General features: G+C 36.6%; 2 protein-coding genes across 5 annotated transcripts; one reads left to right on the top strand and one right to left on the bottom strand.

The window, feature by feature from the left end:
- Nucleotides 1-117: 117 nt before the first annotated feature.
- Nucleotides 118-15,720, bottom strand: LOC106178517 (uncharacterized). 4 transcript variants are annotated; one of them, XM_087000296.1, is made up of 9 exons: nt 15,571-15,720; nt 13,812-13,979; nt 11,844-11,903; nt 10,864-10,980; nt 10,131-10,174; nt 9,699-9,858; nt 4,797-4,901; nt 2,515-2,658; nt 118-2,014 (listed from the first exon to the last, which is right to left on the bottom strand). In XM_087000296.1, the coding sequence occupies exons 4-9, from the start codon at nt 10,906-10,908 to the stop codon at nt 434-436; spliced, it is 2,079 nt and encodes a 692-aa protein (XP_086856422.1). In that variant the 5' UTR covers nt 10,909-10,980; nt 11,844-11,903; nt 13,812-13,979; nt 15,571-15,720; the 3' UTR covers nt 118-433. The 4 variants fall into 4 exon arrangements, with proteins under 4 accessions (XP_086856422.1, XP_086856420.1, XP_086856419.1 ...); XM_087000294.1 differs by lacking the exon at nt 15,571-15,720 and adding an exon at nt 15,196-15,422 and having other exon boundaries at nt 118-2,005; XM_087000293.1 differs by lacking the exon at nt 15,571-15,720 and adding an exon at nt 15,196-15,421.
- Nucleotides 15,610-18,784, top strand: LOC106178542 (cytochrome c oxidase subunit 5B, mitochondrial). The gene is made up of 4 exons (XM_013561758.2): nt 15,610-15,774; nt 16,526-16,611; nt 17,433-17,541; nt 18,093-18,784. The coding sequence occupies exons 1-4, from the start codon at nt 15,651-15,653 to the stop codon at nt 18,221-18,223; spliced, it is 450 nt and encodes a 149-aa protein (XP_013417212.1). The 5' UTR covers nt 15,610-15,650; the 3' UTR covers nt 18,224-18,784.
- The last annotated feature ends 212 nt before the right edge of the window (nt 18,785-18,996 follow it).

The raw sequence follows: 18,996 nt of genomic DNA, 5'->3' as shown, positions 1-18,996 counted from the left end.
ATCTAATAAAATGCGTTTTATTGTACATTGTTTCAAATTTGACTTGTACTGAGAATCGAGTTTTTGTTTTTTTTTTCTTTTGCCATTAAAAAAACAATTGGGAGTTAACGTAAGACCGCTTGAAAGAACAGGACATAAATGTAATGCCATTTTGACAACAAATTGGGATTGAAAACACATCGACACGTTAATTGTCATTTCGATGGTCTGATAATTGCCATAAGGTTCATAAATATCAGTTTAATTTCTTTATTTTCTCCTCGGGTTACCAAAAAAAAAAAAGCATTGAGGAATTAAAAATTATACGTTTTTCTTTCACGGAAGCGCATTGTAATGACACACGTTATTGCCACAAACATATTGTTACTTTGTCTTTATCGCTGTCGTCTGCCAGCCGAGGAACTCCTCCCTCATCTCAGCAGTGCGGTAAGTTTCAGCATTCTGAACCGTTGTTTTTTAAGATGACATACTGACTTTTCATCCACTTGATAACAGGAAGAATGTTTATTGAACTCGTGTGTGTGGCGTTAATAGTGGACAAATAAATGTCACTGACAAAAGTTAGACAAGTTAAAACTGAAATCATTCGTTCTCTTCTCGACATGGACTGCCATGTATTGATACTGTTGAGTATCAGTCTGCTGCATGCTGCCTGTACCCACACAGTTTTCTTTTCCTCTTTTTCTTCTCTTACATTCGCGGGTTCTGGTGATGCCACGGTTGTTGGTGTGGGCGTGCTTTGTGTCAACAGACCTGCTGTGGGAAATTCTCGCACTGGTGCGGTGGCAGTCAATTCCAATGCTGCTATTTTTGCTGCCAAATTCAATGCTGACGATGACTTTTGCTTTTTTGTTAGTTTCTCCCTTGTTACTGTCTCGTTTGTCCCTGTTATTTTCGTTGTAGTTGTCATCCTTTTTGTTGATGTTTCTTCAACTGCTGTCATAACTTGTGTTGCTGGCTTTTCGTTAAGCATTGTATTGTTTACCATTTCATTTGCTTTTGTCATTTTTGTGTCTTCTACAGCGTCATCTGCAGTCATTTGCTTTACAGGTGTTGTAAACTCTACTCCTCCTTCATTTCTCGATGAAAAATCTGTCGAAGCTGGTTCGACCAATGCTGATATTATGGTTCCTGCAGAGGCTTCCGCAGGTGCTGTGCTTGTTTTACATGGAGTTTTAATCACCAATGGACCTATAGCTCCTTGACAATCTGACCAAGCTTCCAAACATTCACTAATTTCTGGATGTAGAACTGCTTCCACTGCTTCTGCCACTGGTTCCATTGCAACGTCCACTGGAACTACAAATTCCACATACTCAACTGCAGTGTCCACTGGTTTGAGTTCTGGTCCCTTAGATTCAAATGTCAATGTTTTTTCTCCCACCTCTGGTGTCCTTACTGCGGAAGCCTCAATTTCTTCAGTCTCTGTGCCTTCTTCTTCTGATGCCACGGCTTCCTTGACAATATCTGTGGAATGGGCTGCTCTAGCTGCTTCCATACCCGCTGACGTTTCAGGTGCTTTACCAGATTCACTACAGTTAGCTACCAAGCTTTCGGTGATATTTTCTGCAGAACTTCTGGGACTGTAACTTTGGTATGCTCTGGCATCTTCATAATCCGACTCTGGCTCCGATTCTTCCTCTTCCTCCTCCTCATCTGCCTGTGCTTCCTCTGCCCCCTCTCTGCTAATCCTCTCTTCCACCTGCTGTGCCTCTGAAAGCAGCTCCTGCAGCTGGCTTTCTAATCTATCCGCCACCTGATCAGCCCCATATTCCTCACCGCTGGGGTGATACTCTATGATATCCGGCTCGTCCGAAGCATCGCTGGCTGCTGCGCTGAGAGCATGTGGAGAACGAGGTGGGCCGAGCTGAGGTCCCACTGGCACCCAGGTACACCCACGCCAGGCATCCCACGCATGCTGATGCTCGATAAAGAAGCCATACATGTCAAAGTTTGGATCCCCCCACGTGCAGTCCTGGTCTTCAGGAGAGAAATCGTGTGGCACTCTTGGGACCTGAAAATAATTCTGTTTGAAAGCAAGATGCAATGCCAGGACACACTCTTGACCAATTACACTGATGAAGGTGCATTAAATAACCCAAGGTTTTGTATTTAACATTTTCTACAGCTACATGCAGCTATTATCATCGCTCCTCTTTAAATATTCTAGACGTAATACTACGTACTTTACAAAATGTACTTTTTTCATATCTATGGGTAATGTTCACTTCAGCCCTTTGGGTCTATAAAAGTCTTATTCAATTGTAATTTGCTTCTCTGTTCATCATTCTACTTCTATCAAAATAATCCTACAGGAGCAGGGGTGGATTTAGGTAGTCTTCCGGGTCTTCCGGAAGACAGTCAGATTTTTCAAGTTTACAATGAGGGTTATCTAATTTTTTCTGTTGGAAGGCGGTCAAAAATGGCGGATGGATCAACAAAGATAATTTGGAAGACTGTCAGGAAATATCTCTGGATCCGCCCCTGAGGAGGCAGAGTGAAGTTTTGACATACCTCTTCCTCGTTGTCTTGTCCGACAGTGTTCCAGTCCAGGCTACCTGGGGTAATGAACTGCACACTGGGCAGCATCTGTTCTCCTGCTGCCTCCAGATACCCTGGAGATGGTGCTGGTGGCAACTGAAGAAGTGTCCAGTTGTTCTGAAAAAAAAATTCTTAAGAATGTTTTAATTGGATTAGGCGGGAAACAATTAAACCATGACGTCAATTCTGGATAAGTGGCTAAATTGCTGCTGGGATAACTTGAAATCAAAATTTTGATTTTTTTAAAACGTTTGTTAGTGGGTTGAATGGTTGGCTGAAAACAAAATATAAAACTTACATTGGCATACATGATAAAAAAAATTCTAACAACACTAAGAAAAACCTGGAAGCCATAGAAATGTGGTACCTAAGAAGATTGATGATAATTCTGGACAGGAATAAAGACCAACGAAGAAATGTTACAACTTGCAGGAGTACAACACTCACTGATGAAAACAATCAGAAAACAACAAATGAAATCTCTAGGCCATACCATCAGAAAAGACAAAATAGAAATATTGTACTCTGCAGGGAAATTGAAGGAAGAAGACGTAGAGGAAGACAAAGAACATCATACAATGACAACCTTAATGCCTTTGCAACAAATCAATGACTGTGTACTGCAACAACAAGCTCAACCAAAAGACTGAAAATACATAAAACTGGAGGACCTTGATCGTTGATGCCAGCACCAGGTCTGACACTTGAAGGAGAAGAAAAAGATGACAAAGTATCAAAATTGCTAAAACCTGTTTAAGATTGTTTCTTACTAACAATTCATCCCTTTACATTTAATGGTAATAAACTAAAACTAGAGGATCAGAGAGGCGATACCGCCTCCGGATATTGTACCACCAGCTGGAGTAAGCGCATTCGTATGGACCCCCCCACCCCTCCAAAAAGGGACACCATCACCAGTCTTGTGCTTGACAAGCTCTATAAGATGCAATCAATAAGAGTTCTCAAAATATGCAAAAAAATATAACTAAAAATGGTATAATCAAGCAGATTTTCGAATTGACTTGCATTTTCCTACCCTTGATCACTCCTGTATTCTCTAGACAAAAGGCCTATTGGTTTTCCTTGAAAAGTGTTGTCAATGGTGCATATATGCTGACAAAAGAGAAAACCTAGGGGCAACAAGGGGCACATCTCTGCTAGTTTTAAAGATATGAGAGGCAAGAAAATATGCAAAGCTCAGTTCATGATGAAAAGTAGGTCAAAGGTCAATTTTATGGTCACTGTTAAATTGCCAGTATGTGACATCCTATTCAACTTTAATAGTAACTATTGACCTATCTCTGCCAGTTTTGGAGATATAATGTTACAATTCTGAGTTACAATAATGTGCCACCACAATGTACTTTTTAATACAGCATAACACGAAAACCGTATAAAATTAAAAAAAAAACGGAGACCATATGCAATGCTGGGCTTTACATGCTCTACAAAATGCAAAAACGAACAGGTCGCTAGCATTAACGGTTCCCGAATTAGAGACAGTTTTCAGTTTCAGTATCTTATGGCCGCTTCTCCAGTGAAAATGCACCGATTGACCCCAAATTCACGGAGATGAAAGAAGACCCAAAGGGTAACACTTTCCAATAATATAATTGGTTAAGTCTGTGTAGTGTCTGAATAACAGCGCAAATAATATTTTTTTTGTAAAAAATTTCATTTTTTTGAAAATTTTGGCCCGTTTGACCTTGAAATAAAGGTCAAAGGTCAAATCCAAGGGCATATTTGAAATCTACACATATGACTTTTGGAAAGCCGTCTGTAGAAATTTTTCCCATAATTCCTTCCGTAGGGTAGATAATTGGCATTGAATTTTCAAAAATTTTGACAAGGGTGCATTTCAACGAGCGTCACGCCCAGGTTAATGCACCGACTGAGACAAAAAAACCTGGGGGTTCAAGTTGAGGTTATATGTGACCTAAATCCAAGAGATGGGGACAGGGGTCCTTGCGGTCTAGGAGGAGAAGCGGTAACAGTGACTTGTATCCGGCGCCAGTACGCGGAGCTGGGCGGGGCCGGCGGAGCCGGACGAGACGGGTCGGGACTAAAACCATGAGTACCGCCAGCGTACACGCTGGTGGTACTAATAACATTTCTATATTGTAAACCTGTCTAGTCTCCCATACCGGTACAAGTGTTGCAATTAAGTGCCATCACAATTTTTTAGTCTTTCCTGCAGACATGGTCATAATGTTGAACTGTCTGGACATTTGGTGAAATTGGAATGAATACCTTACCTTTCTAAATTTACAGAGGGTTCTGATCATTTTTAGAGTACTTTCAGTTGGTTTCATTCTCTGACGAAAACTTTTCATGGAGTTGAAAATGTTATTCATGGCTTCCTGAAAATCAATCATTATAAGTACAATAAAGTTGAGACATTTAACGACACTGAACAAAACTAAATATCTGACAAAGAGACATACATTTTATCTATCTAAAAAACATTCCTGAGGACTGAAGAGATTAATAAACTAGAGGATCAGAGAGGCGATACCGCCTCCGAATATTGTACCACCAGCTGGAGCAAGCACATTCGTATAGACCCCCACATATACAAAATAAGGAACACAGCCACCAGTCTTGTGCTTGACAAGCTGTAAAAATGCAATCAACAAGAATTTTCAAAATATGCAAAAAATATATATATTACTAAAAATGGTACAATCAAAGTTAAGTTCATCGTAAGGTAGGTCAAAGGTCAATTCCAAGGTCACAGTAAATTGCCAGTATATGACTTCCTATTCAACTTCAATAGTAACTATGGGCCTATTTCTGCCAGGTTTGGAGTTAAAAGAGAAAGAAATAAGCAGAGTTCAGTTCATGATAATAAGTAGGTCAAAGGTCAATTTCAAGGTCACACTTAGATTCCCAGTATATGACTTCCTATTCACGTTCAATAGTAACTATGGACCTATCTCTGCCAGTTGTAGAGATAAAGGGGAAGCAAAATTTGCAAAGTTCAGTTCATGGTGAAAAGTAGGTCAAAGGTCAATTTTAAGGTCACATGTAAATTGCCAGTATATGACTTCCTATTCAACTTCAATAGTAACTATGGGCCTATTTCTGCCAGGTTTGGAGTTAAAAGAGAAAGAAATAAGCAAAGTTCAGTTCATGGTGAAAAGTAGGTCAAAGGTCAATTTTAAGGTCACATGTAGATTGCCAGTATATGACTTCCTATTCAACTTCAATAGAGACTATGGACCTATCTCTGCCAGTTTTGGAGATAAAAGGGAAGCAAAATTTGCAAAGTTCAGTTCATGGTGAAAAGTAGGTCAAAGGTCAATTTTAAGGTCACTTTGAGATTGCCAGTATATGACTTCCTATTCAACTTCAATAGAGACTATGGACCTATCTCTGCCAGTTTTGGAGATAAAAGGGAAGCAAAATTTGCAAAGTTCAGTTCATGGTGAAAAGTAGGTCAAAGGTCAATTTTAAGGTCACATTTAGATTGCCAGTATATGACTTCCTATTCAATTTCAATAGTAACTATGGACCTATCTCTGCCAGTTTTGGAGATATAAGGGACTAAATGTTATAATTTTGGAGTTACCATAATGTGCCTTAAATTTCCTACAGAAAAAATTAATTAAAATAAAGAAAAGGTCTTTTTGGTCAAAATTCTTGAAATGGGAGGTGCTCTGAAGTTCCAGATGTTCAAATTTGATGAAATAATGTCACTTTTGACCACAAGTTGTCTGCTTTGCCAAGCCTTATGTTTTATTTTTCCGGAGTTCAAAATTTATTATCCATTACCGTACTGCACATTTTGCTTTCACCACCAATATGACTTTTTGATACAGCATAACTTTGGAGATAAAAGGGAAGCAAAATTTGCAAAGTTCAGTTCTTGGTGAAAAGTAGGTCAAAGGTCAATTTTAAGGTCACATGTAGATTGCCAGTATATGACTTCCTATTCAAGTTCAATAGAAACTATGGACCTATCTCTGCCAGTTTTGGAGATAAAAGGGAAGCAAAATTTGCAAAGTTCAGTTCATGGTGAAAAGTAGGTCAAAGGTCAATTTTAAGGTCACGTGTAGATTGCCAGTATATGACTTCCTATTCAAGTTCAATAGAAACTATGGACCTATCTCTGCCAGTTTTGGAGATAAAAGGGAAGCAAAATTTGCAAAGTTCAGTTCATGGTGAAAAGTAGGTCAAAGGTCAATTTTAAGGTCACATGTAGATTGCCAGTATATGACTTCCTATTCAAGTTCAATAGAAACTATGGACCTATCTCTGCCAGTTTTGGAGATAAAAGGGAAGCAAAATTTGCAAAGTTCAGTTCATGGTGAAAAGTAGGTCAAAGGTCAATTTTAAGATCACACGTAGATTGCCAGTATATGACTTCCTATTCAAGTTCAATAGAGACTATGGACCTATCTCTGCCAGTTTTGGAGATAAAGGGGAAGCAAAATTTGCAAAGTTCAGTTCATGGTGAAAAGTAGGTCAAAGGTCAATTTTAAGGTCACATGTAAATTGCCAGTATATGACTTCCTATTCAACTTCAATAGTAACTATGGGCCTATTTCTGCCAGGTTTGGAGTTAAAAGAGAAAGAAATAAGCAAAGTTCAGTTCATGGTGAAAAGTAGGTCAAAGGTCAATTTTAAGGTCACATGTAGATTGCCAGTATATGACTTCCTATTCAACTTCAATAGAGACTATGGACCTATCTCTGCCAGTTTTGGAGATAAAAGGGAAGCAAAATTTGCAAAGTTCAGTTCATGGTGAAAAGTAGGTCAAAGGTCAATTTTAAGGTCACTTTGAGATTGCCAGTATATGACTTCCTATTCAACTTCAATAGAGACTATGGACCTATCTCTGCCAGTTTTGGAGATAAAAGGGAAGCAAAATTTGCAAAGTTCAGTTCATGGTGAAAAGTAGGTCAAAGGTCAATTTTAAGGTCACATTTAGATTGCCAGTATATGACTTCCTATTCAATTTCAATAGTAACTATGGACCTATCTCTGCCAGTTTTGGAGATATAAGGGACTAAATGTTATAATTTTGGAGTTACCATAATGTGCCATAAATTTCCTACAGAAAAAATTAATTAAAATAAAGAAAAGGTCTTTTTGGTCAAAATTCTTGAAATGGGAGGTGCTCTGAAGTTCCAGATGTTCAAATTTGATGAAATAATGTCACTTTTGACCACAAGTTGTCTGCTTTGCCAAGCCTTATGTTTTATTTTTCCGGAGTTCAAAATTTATTATCCATTACCGTACTGCACATTTTGCTTTCACCACCAATATGACTTTTTGATACAGCATAACTTTGGAGATAAAAGGGAAGCAAAATTTGCAAAGTTCAGTTCTTGGTGAAAAGTAGGTCAAAGGTCAATTTTAAGGTCACATGTAGATTGCCAGTATATGACTTCCTATTCAAGTTCAATAGAAACTATGGACCTATCTCTGCCAGTTTTGGAGATAAAAGGGAAGCAAAATTTGCAAAGTTCAGTTCATGGTGAAAAGTAGGTCAAAGGTCAATTTTAAGGTCACGTGTAGATTGCCAGTATATGACTTCCTATTCAAGTTCAATAGAAACTATGGACCTATCTCTGCCAGTTTTGGAGATAAAAGGGAAGCAAAATTTGCAAAGTTCAGTTCATGGTGAAAAGTAGGTCAAAGGTCAATTTTAAGGTCACATGTAGATTGCCAGTATATGACTTCCTATTCAAGTTCAATAGAAACTATGGACCTATCTCTGCCAGTTTTGGAGATAAAAGGGAAGCAAAATTTGCAAAGTTCAGTTCATGGTGAAAAGTAGGTCAAAGGTCAATTTTAAGATCACACGTAGATTGCCAGTATATGACTTCCTATTCAAGTTCAATAGAGACTATGGACCTATCTCTGCCAGTTTTGGAGATAAAGGGGAAGCAAAATTTGCAAAGTTCAGTTCATGGTGAAAAGTAGGTCAAAGGTCAATTTTAAGGTCACATGTAAATTGCCAGTATATGACTTCCTATTCAACTTCAATAGTAACTATGGACCTATCTCTGCCAGTTTTGGAGATATAAGGGACTAATTGTTATAATTTTGGAGTTACCATAACGTGCCATAAATTTCCTACAGAAAAAATTAATTAAAATAAAGAAAAGGTCATTTTGGTCAAAATTCTTGAAATGGGAGGTGCTCTGAAGTTCCTGATGTTCAAATTTGATGAAATAATGTCATTTTTGACCACAAGTTGTCTGCTTTGCCAAGCCTTATGTTTTATTTTTCCGGAGTTCAAAATTTATTATCCATTACCGTACTGCACATTTTGCTTTCACCACCAATGTGTACTTTTTGATACAGCGTAACTCGAAAACCGTATGGAATACAAAAAAACGGAGACCACCTCCAGTGTTGGGCTTTACATGCTCTACAAAATGCAAAAAAGAATGGGTCTCTATCATTAACGGTTCCCGAATTAGAGACAGTTTTCAGTTTCGTCATCTTATGGCCGTTACTCCCGTGAAAATGCACCGATTGACCCCAAATTCACGGAGATGAAAGATGACCTGAAGGGTAACACTTTCCATTAATATTATTAGTTAAGTCTGTGTGGTGTCTGAATAAGAACACAAATAATTTTTTTTTCGGCAAAAATTTTGTTTTTTTGAAAATTTTGGCCCGTTTGACCTTGAAATAAAGGTCAAAGGTCAAATCCAAGGGCATATTTGAAGTCTACACATATGACTTTTGGAAAGCTGTCTGTAGAAATTTTTCCCATAATTCCTTCCGTAGGGGAGATAATTAGCATTTAATTTTGCCATTTTTGGACAAGGGTGCATTGCAATGAGTGCCATACCTAGACCCCAATACCGACAAAGCCCAAATTTTACGTGGAACGAGTTGAGATTATAGGTGACCTAAATCCAAGAGATGGGTATGGAGGCCATTACCGTCTAGGAGGAGAAGTGGTAACGGTGACTTGGCGGCGGAGCCGCAGGAGCCGGCGGAGCCGGCGGAACATACGGGTCTGACTAAAACCATGTGTACCGCCAGCGCCTACGCTGGTGGTACAATAAGTTAATCACAAAGTAGGAAGATGCACGCTTTTAACACAGACAGTGCAGAAATCTAGCAAAATTCAATTTTGTCACAAAAGTCAATTTTACACATATACTGAAAAAAAAAAAGTTGTGAATATTTACAGTGTGAATTCCGCAGCGATCCAGGCAGCCTCCAACAATGGTGAGCAGCACACACAAGGCTTGAACAGAGGCATCAGTGCGCTGCCTTTGAAGGCGGGATATAATGTTTAGGATTGCCTCACAAGAAAAATAGTGCTGCAGGAAAAGTTCTCCTATTAATCTGAAAATAAATAACACTTCTTGATTAAAACACTATATTTCCATATATGGCTATACATGTGTTCAGTTTAACTTAGCTTCCAACTCAACATTTATGTAGTACAATACCAAAGATACAAGAATGCATATATATTTACAGTCACTATAGCAGACACTATTCAACTGAACTTACATGTTAAAATTTTTATGATTTAAGATTAAGGTTTTTCCTTTCGATGTTTAAAATTGTACATTTTTCATTAATTAAATAGTAGAAGGATAACTTGTAGTTACCTGCATATAATGAACAGTCGATTATCCTTCATTTTTTCTGGCAACTAAAAATAATTTTTGAAAGATTATAGCCTGTGCCAAAAGCACTTAAGCCTATAAGCCCTTTGGGCAATTGGGGTCTAAAAGTGGGCTTGTTTGATTATTTTTTTTTTTTCCATCCCAGTACAGTGCTTCTTTGTGCCTAACTTAGATTATTGATCATTGGATGTTATAGTTTTAGGAAAATAACAGGTTATGAATTTAATATATACCACATTAAAACACATTTTGACTTCACAATATACAAAGAAATCATCAATAATTGAGATCACTCATAAGATATGGTGTTGATGAATGCAAGATATGGCAATCATGAATAAATTAAGTTCAGGACGAAAAAATAAAAACATATCTGGAAAGATTAAATTTAAATGTTCACAACTAGCTATTGCAGGGTATATGTGTAAGGAACAATATATATCAACTGAAAAATAATCAGTAGAATGTGGGTCGTTAGATTTGATTTTAAAAAATGATTGGCCATATGAAAGAAAACATTAAAAAAAAAAAAAGATTTTTTTAAAACTGTCATATGTGCCAAAATTTGGAAACAAATTATGAAAGAAACTTGAAGTATCAATAATAAATATCTTATTTTGTAAAATTTGCTTTCCTCTACTGTAAAAATGACGATGAATGCATACAACTGAATATAATCAACTCTTTTTGCAATCACAAGTAATGCAATACTCACATTTGTAATTGAAGATTTTAGCAGAACAGATTGAAATGTTTTCATAGTTTCATCTATAAAGACTTCTTGAAATGTGCCTTTTGATTTTTCGTCTTCATTCCGACCAGGCAGTTTGTACTTCACAAAAAAAAAAGAAAGAAGATATACATACGCACACACAAACACACATCAAAACAGTTAAAATATCAAAAAAAAAAGCATGGGACCATGTCCATTTTGACTGGCAGACCCAGGAAAATGAGTAAACACTTCAATGTAAAAATTAGTAACACTGCTTTCCAGATTTTGAGGGCAATGGCCCTACTGTGTCTGTACATAAAAACAAGGTCAAAATTACTGAAGAAGCATTTTTTTTTTTTTTTTTTTTTTGAAAATTGCATGAAATGATTGCATGCCCATTTTTGGGGATCTTTTCTGGCATTTTAGGACTGAGTATTCCCAGTGATATTGTGGTGATATACATATGGTGATATATTTCCAGTTATTGCCATGACAAAAAATGTGCATGGCTGTGAAGCAGACAGATGGGTGATGCCGATATGTACAGACACTAATGTGTCTGTAAGTAAAAACAGGGGCGGATCCAGAGATATTTTCTGACAGTCTTCCATATTATATTTGTTGGTCCATCCTCCATTTTTTGACCGTCTTCCGACAGAAAAAATTAGATACCCGTCAATGTAAACTTGAAAATCTGACCGTCTTCCGGAAGACCCAGAAGACGGCCTAAATCCGCCCCTGAAAAACTCCAGTGAATGAATGAAAATAATTATGACAACAATGATCTTTTTTTGACAGATAATAGAGAAATAAAATATGCACAGAACAGAGATTTGCTGCATAAGTATTTTTTAATGAACTGATGATAAACTTTAACCCTTTAAGGTAAATTAATAAACCATATATATATATATATATATATATATATATATATATATATATATATATATATATATAATAGGCAAAGATGCATAACCTACAGATGCAACTGAATTCACCAGTTCCAATATGACTACGTCAGGAACTCCATTTTCCAAGTCCTGTAAAACATAAAGTTTCCTAGAAGTTTATTTTATCATCAAAGAAAATGTCTCTCATCTTTTTGGTTGATAAATGTGGAATAAGAAGCATTATCTTCCCGCCTACATCCTACAATATATGACAATATTTATCATGCATTTCATGACATACTTTAGTCATCTAGACACTCAGGCTATTATCACATCACATACTGCCAGTAACAAGGATTACAGCAGGATATTGTACATAAGTTGAAGCTGGGTTAAGTATTCATAACACCTTATTTAAAAGTTAACACTGTGATGTAATAAATTTACTGTGGAAGTATGCAGTCACTTACTTTGGGGATACAGAATGATATGAAAAAAATCTGTACTGGGACTCAGCTAGCACCTTGCCAAATAAGTATTACTTTCATGTACCCCATACCACTTCTTAACCCTGCAATAAGGGTGCTTTCCCAGAGATTTAGATCGATCTAACTCCCTGGGGGTTCACACTAAATTGCAGTCAGCCGAGCGTGCACCATAGTTAATTACCCCCTTACAGCTTTTAGTAGGCGGGACAGACGCTTAAGCCGGCCAAGCTGACAGTAATCTAGTGAGACTCCCCACAGGGATAGATCGATCTAAAAATCTATGGAAATGGGGTGTAAGTGACTGCATAACTATGTACTGTGAAAATACTTTTCAAACATTTTTAAAGGACAATAATAATAAAGTGTATAGAATATCAATATTCCTCATCATAAAATAGCATACAACTATTTGGAAAATATACTATATAATAATAATATTCCATCATAAACTTTATCTGCAGTGAGGTCAACTAATATATAGCTAGCAAATGTCTCAACAGCAATAAAACCTTACACTAGTACCCTCTACCAGGGCGACAGATATTATAGAGGGCATTGGTCACATTCAAAACAGATGATCCTCAGACCCTATATGAAAGAAGAGCAGACTACTCCGCTGATGGTCTCACTGCCTCCACAGTAGATCAGAGGATCATCGCTCTGTTGTGAATGCCCGCATAGTTTCCACCAGCTACCCTGTAAGTTTTGACCAGATGGAAGCAAATAAATCTGCAATCAGATGGCACTGTCCCCACTTTGTAGGGAGCTACTTCAAGAGATTTCTCAATTCACTTCAATCTGAAGTAACAAGCTATTCAGAAAGGGCTATTTTTATCTGTCAAAAAAGAGCAAGTGATTAAATTCAGAGCAATTAACTGTCTTGATTGCTGTCACGGGAACTAAGCAGTACATAGCACATGCCCCCTATACAACGACCTGCGCACAATATTATATAAGGTATTTACAAAACACGACACACATTTTGGCCTAAAAACAACTGATGAAAAATTTACTATAATTATGAAATGTCAAGAAAAAGAAACCATTATTGCACTAGCTCAGTTTCTCTCCTCCGCTTTTGCTAGGAGGGATCTACCTTGTACAAGACAGTGCTGTACTCATGGGCAATTGAGTAATAGTAGTAATAGTAATTTTTTTTTTTTTAAATAGTAAATAAGTAAATATTCCTACTCATTGTGATTGTTAAATAACATATTCACAAAAATTGTATTCATATTGTCATTTTCATCCACACAAGTGGATGCATATGTTACAGTGAAATAAACATAGTTAAGTGGCAATTCCTGAGTAGTTATGCAAACAATTACCAGCCATGTAATCAACCTAGAGATTTCAGCACATGTGGTCACTGTTAGAAGATTGACTATGTTTAGCCAGAGATATTAATTATCTGTGAATATCTAGTGAAAAATCAACCTGTGGCCTGTAGAGGGTAAAAACCTTACACAATACATCTTTTTCTTTCATGCTCATTATTTTTCATACAATCATTTGAGAATTTTCAGAAAAGAAACCGTATGATTACAGCAGTACAATTAAGTACATATACCTGGTAAATTAAAGCCCTTGCTGCAGCCCTGAGGCCGTATTCACTCTCCTGACAACTGACTGTTCTGAACCAGTTCTGCAACACATCTTCTTTCTCATCTGGCGTTTCAAGGAGGACACTGAGGTAGTAGTCGTTTATGAGCTCCTTGAAAATTTCTTCAGGTGCATTCTGCAATGTGAACTTTATAAAATACTAAATTCCACAAGTAAAATTACATGTACAATCAGATCAGTTGAGGAATCTAAATACAGCATACTAATTATTAAACTAAAGGATCAGAGAGGCAATACCACCTTTGGGTATTGCAACACCAGCTGGAGTAAGCGCATTCGTATATTGAAAAAAAAAGGGACACCACCTCCACTGTTGTGCTTGACAAGCTTTACAAAATGCAGTACACAAGAGTTCTCATTTTTTTTAATTGAAAATATTTATTTATAACAAAATCATGGGGAAAAGTAAAAGGTCAAACCCAAATTTGTGCTGTCCATGGTGAAAAGTAGGTCAAAAATATGAGGGACAGAAAAGTTACAAAGTTCAGTTCATGGTGAAAAGAAGGTCAAAGGTTAATTTCAAGGTCACAGTTAGATTGCCAATATATGACTTACTATCGAGTTCAAGAGTAACTTTGGGCTTACCTCTGCTAATTTTGAAGTATTTTCAAATTTTATTTTCACCACTGAAAATTGCAATGTTGTACTCTTTGATATAGCGCAACAATATGGTATAGTGAACCATTAATTGTACTTAGTGAACCATTGACTGTAGTGATAGTCTTCTAAATTTGCATACATGAGATATGCATATATTTATTTACGTTTTAATTATTCAAATGTATATAGGCATGGCATGTTGCATGTCATTTAGAGAAGTTCATTTAAAATGTAAATCAAGATTTAATTTTGATACCTGCCTTTCTCGGTTGTCTTACTTGTGGAAAGTGAATCAAAGAACCTGTATAACCTACTGACTGGTTATTACAGGGTACATGTGACCTAAATCCAAGAGATGGGTCTATACGCAGGCTCCTGTAGTCTAGTAGGAGAAGGGGTAATGGTGACATGGCACCAGAGCCGGCGGATGAGATGGACAAGACCGGTCAGGACTAAAACCATGTGTACCGCCAGCACCGCGCTGGTGGTACAATTAACAGGGACCCATCATAAACGTACAATAAAAGTATACTAGTACATGTCTGATGGGTCCGAGGTACCATATATCTATTAATTAAAATTCTATAAATACTCCAAATACATCAAGCTTATCCTACTTAATAATAAAAGTGATATGAACAGACAAATTCACATTTCAGGTAGTGCTAACATACGGTAGTCTGACAGTATGTAAGTCCGAAAACTGCGGCAAATTAATTTTTGATAATTACCAATCGTTCAGTGGCAGCCTTGTAAACTCTTATTCTGTTTGCTGTCATGATGAATATTAAGATGCCTTCATATAAACCAGTACATTTTCATTCGGCTCTATATTCTATATCTAGAGTCCAGTATTTGGAAGCCTCGATCATACTTAGTTTATGTTTTTGATTTCAAATCCGACGCCTCTGAACTGATATAAACACGTGCGTGACCTTTGACCACAAGATAAGCCATAAACATTAACTTTGATTTGGCTTCCAAATGCTGTCAACACGAACATTAAAAAACAAAATCTTTAATTATCTTTTGGATGTACTCCTATGAATAATAAATACTGGCAATAATTAGTTAATTAGACCAATTTTTAAAGTTTATCTTGCAACCTTGAAGGAAAGACCTTCACACTCCTTCACAGGACGTTGAAGCACGAGTTTCTGCGAGAGTTCTTTACGCTCCTGAGAAAATGGCGTTGGTCCGTCGTGCTGCGAGTTCTTTGAAAAATGTAGTATCTAGACAGCTTTGCACATCATCTGTTTGTCTCAGCGACTATAAACCTCCAGCACAGGATGTTATGAGAGGGAGACAATGTAAGATCTCAGTGCGTCTGGCATAAAATACTGTTCGTTTTTGAGAAAGGTTAAATGCGCATGGCAGGAGTCCCCAAAAGATCACGTAGATCCCGTGTTTGTTGTCAAATAATCCTGCTTTCCTGTTATGATGAACGCAAACTGGAAATTTTTTATTTTGTAAAAAATATCACAGAATTTTGTTCGTCTTGGAATTTTAGCACTAACATTATCTTGTTTCAAAGTTGTCAAAATGAGCTCCTAGCTCGGCACTGTGTGTCAGTGGTTATGCAACTTGTCAATTGCAAATTATTCCTTGTTTTACACTTCAGGTAATTATTTTATTGCCCTTTTTCAAACAAATTCATTTTATGTTTACGTGTCAGTTATCAGTAGAATACAGATCTTATATGAAGCTATTTTGGTATATATTGGTTCACTTTCTGGGCTAAGCATCACGATTTTACTGTCACTCATTTCAGTAAATGGTATTTCATGTCACATTTTTGATTCACTGTTCAGAAATCACTGTTGAGGCAAAAGAATAGATAGATAGATAAATAGATCTCTCACAGCAACTCCACATCCTTATATGTAATAGCATTTCTGAAGATTCACTTTAGAGAAGTAACAAGGTTATGAACTGCTAAAGGTGTTTTAAAGCCAAAACAGTGTTATGTATAATGCTGCTTTCTATTTAAATGAGCTGATGTTTTTTATAATGCATTCATGTATTAAATTAATGTTTTTTTTTTTTTTTTTTCAATTTCAGTTAAAAAAGGTATACATTACCCTGATTCTTTGGGTTATTCAATGGGTGAGCATCGAGCAGAAATTCTTGAAGATATCATGGGCGTTGTAAGTTTGAGTTTTCATAATATTTGACAGTGTTCCAGACATGCTGAAAACTTTTCAGAGTGGCCGGACATTAGAACTGACAGTAAGGAAAAACTTGCCGGACCGAATGGACTTTTGCCGGACTGAAGTTTTTTATAAAATTTGGTGGCATTTCATTTGCATGGTAGTTCATAGAAGTAACACTTGTATTTATATACTCAGCATTGAAAATATTTATATACTCAGCATTGAAAACTATCAATAATTTAGATGTTTTGTTTATTTAAAAATCAAAAACCGACACTTTTGAAGCACTGTTTTATTGTGGTTCTCATTTCACAAGTTCTAGGGTTCATATAGGTTTTAAAAGTGCTTAAATTCATTTCTTCCTTTGAAAGTCCTTAAATTCCACTCTTAATTAAAACTTATCATTGAAAATCAAATGAAAAAAACTCATTTCCAATGCTCAACAAAAGAAATATTTGGTGTTTATTATTCATGCTAATTTGCAAATAACTAAATCAGTTTTAAATTAGTGAAGTATGGCGAATGATGACTATAAATTCAAAATGGGGGCTCTTAAAGTTAAAACTCTCCTGGGTACTTTAGACCAACTAAATTTTTTTTTTACCGGTCCAGACAAATTTTGTCGGTCAAAGTTTCAGCATGTCTGGTGTTCAACTTTATCACTTGGAAGGATAGATAAAAGGGTTGTAAAAAGTAAATTATTTAAACTTGGCAAGTTGCAAATGTCACAATTATGCTGAAATTTCAAAGATGTGAATATTCAAAGCAGAGTTGATAAATGATGTTTAAATAATTAAAATATTTTTAATTTTCAGGACTCTTTTGATGTTTATGACTACAGAATGATACGACAAAATGTAGGGACCCGTGAGTTCCCTAACTTGGTTCCCTCTGTTATGGATCACAGGCTAATAGGATGTGTGTGTGAGTATCAGATCAGGCTGGTGAATGTTAATTGGTTTTTATTTACAAACGCTTTTTTTGCCTAATTGAAATTTCAAATAAAGACTGAAACTTTACATATAGTTTAGATTGAGAACTTGTGAAATAACAAGTTAAGAGCCAATAGAAGTCGTGTTTTGGAAAGCAGTCCTAGCCTGTAGAGGCTATGTGACAGTGGGCTTGTTTACTTAATGTTATTTGAACCAAATGTCCTGGGGCCATCATCTTATTTCAATTACAGGTGATCTGGTATATGATACAAGAATTTCTCTCCGTGAGGGTGCGGTTCTTGGGGTGCACTATTAAATATTTGGTTTCTAAGAATGCTTATAGGTTGCATGTAAGATTTTACCTTGTGTCTTTCATATGGACCAAGCCTCTCAGGCAGATCTTGTGTATAGAGAATGGTAACTGTGACCCTCACTATCCCAATGAGGTTTTTGGGGCTATTTTCGGAGGTTTGGTTTAATTTGCATATTATGCATTAGCTTTCAGTGCATGATTGATTAGTTTTCTCTTTTAAAATTTTTCAGGTGAAGAAGAATCGCATGCTATTTTATGGATGGAACTCCACGAAGGGGAACCAAGTCGATGTAGTTGTGGATATTGGTTTCAATTAGTGAATGTTTCTGAAGAAGCAGACAAACAAAGACAGGAGATGTAACGATTGCTTTCATATTAGTGTTATGTTAACTTGTCACAAATTTACTGAAAATATGAAAAACTTTTTAAAAGACTTGACCTTATGCAGACTAACATCTAAAAATATGAAAAATCTGTGTGTGAGGTGAGAGTTATAGAAAGCATCTTTTTTGATTTTAAAGACGTTATTTATTATACTCGTTTCAGTTGAGTAAATTAGAGTTGTGGTGATGGAATGCTGAAATGTATTTTGTGCTCTGAAGTACCCTTAACTAAGCCAGCTGTGTTATGTCACGTCAGGTTTTAGCTGTTTAAACTGTGTGCTACATAACAAGATGACTACAATGTAGAAATGCAAGCTATCTCTGCTTTGTATGTTGTTGGTATTTGTAAGAAGTTGGCATGTCACAAGTGGTAACGGTTAACCGGGATTACCTCAAAGTACTGTCTCATCAACTTGCACCCAAAAGTTTTGATTTGTGTTCCCGTTAAGTTAGATATTGGCACAGGTCTCTCAGATATGTTACAACAGAGAACATATTGTAATGTTCATATAGATATCAAATAAATCAGTTTAAATTTGTATTGTGTTTGCTACTCCCAATGACGTTTCACAGGAAATCTATCCATCAAGGTGAGAACAGGGTTTTTTTTTTTTTTTGGGGGGGGGGAGGGGGATATCCAGGGATGCATTGTGCAATGAGGTGTTGCAGATAGTATTTGAAGGATTGAGGAAGATAAAGTTTTAAGCAAGGTAACAGTTTGGGTGAATTAATTGCCAGTCAGCATGGTATT

The sequence above is a fragment of the Lingula anatina genome, chromosome 1, assembly GCF_051362555.1.
Source record: "Lingula anatina isolate TDL-2025a chromosome 1, LinAna3.0, whole genome shotgun sequence".
NCBI lineage: Eukaryota > Metazoa > Brachiopoda > Lingulata > Lingulida > Lingulidae > Lingula > Lingula anatina.
The sequence above is the reverse complement of the archived record's forward strand: the minus strand, read 5'-3'. Positions and strand labels throughout refer to the sequence as shown.

What these genes read in the sequence shown, in the direction of transcription:
- LOC106178542 (XM_013561758.2), top strand. Translation starts at nt 15,651, where the DNA reads ATGGCGTTGGTCCGTCGTGCTGCGAGTTCTTTGAAAAATGTAGTATCT. An exon ending in TGTTATGAGAGGGAGACAAT is followed by an intron (nt 15,775 to 16,525) that starts GTAAGATCTCAG and finishes TTTCAATTTCAG; the next exon opens with TTAAAAAAGGTATACATTAC. An exon ending in TTGAAGATATCATGGGCGTT is followed by an intron (nt 16,612 to 17,432) that starts GTAAGTTTGAGT and finishes TTTAATTTTCAG; the next exon opens with GACTCTTTTGATGTTTATGA.
- LOC106178517 (XM_087000293.1), bottom strand. Translation starts at nt 15,243, where the DNA reads ATGACAGCAAACAGAATAAGAGTTTACAAGGCTGCCACTGAACGATTG. An exon ending in CAAGGGCTTTAATTTACCAG is followed by an intron (nt 11,904 to 13,811) that starts GTATATGTACTT and finishes TATGTTTTACAG; the next exon opens with GACTTGGAAAATGGAGTTCC. An exon ending in CGACTGTTCATTATATGCAG is followed by an intron (nt 9,859 to 10,130) that starts GTAACTACAAGT and finishes ATTTATTTTCAG; the next exon opens with ATTAATAGGAGAACTTTTCC.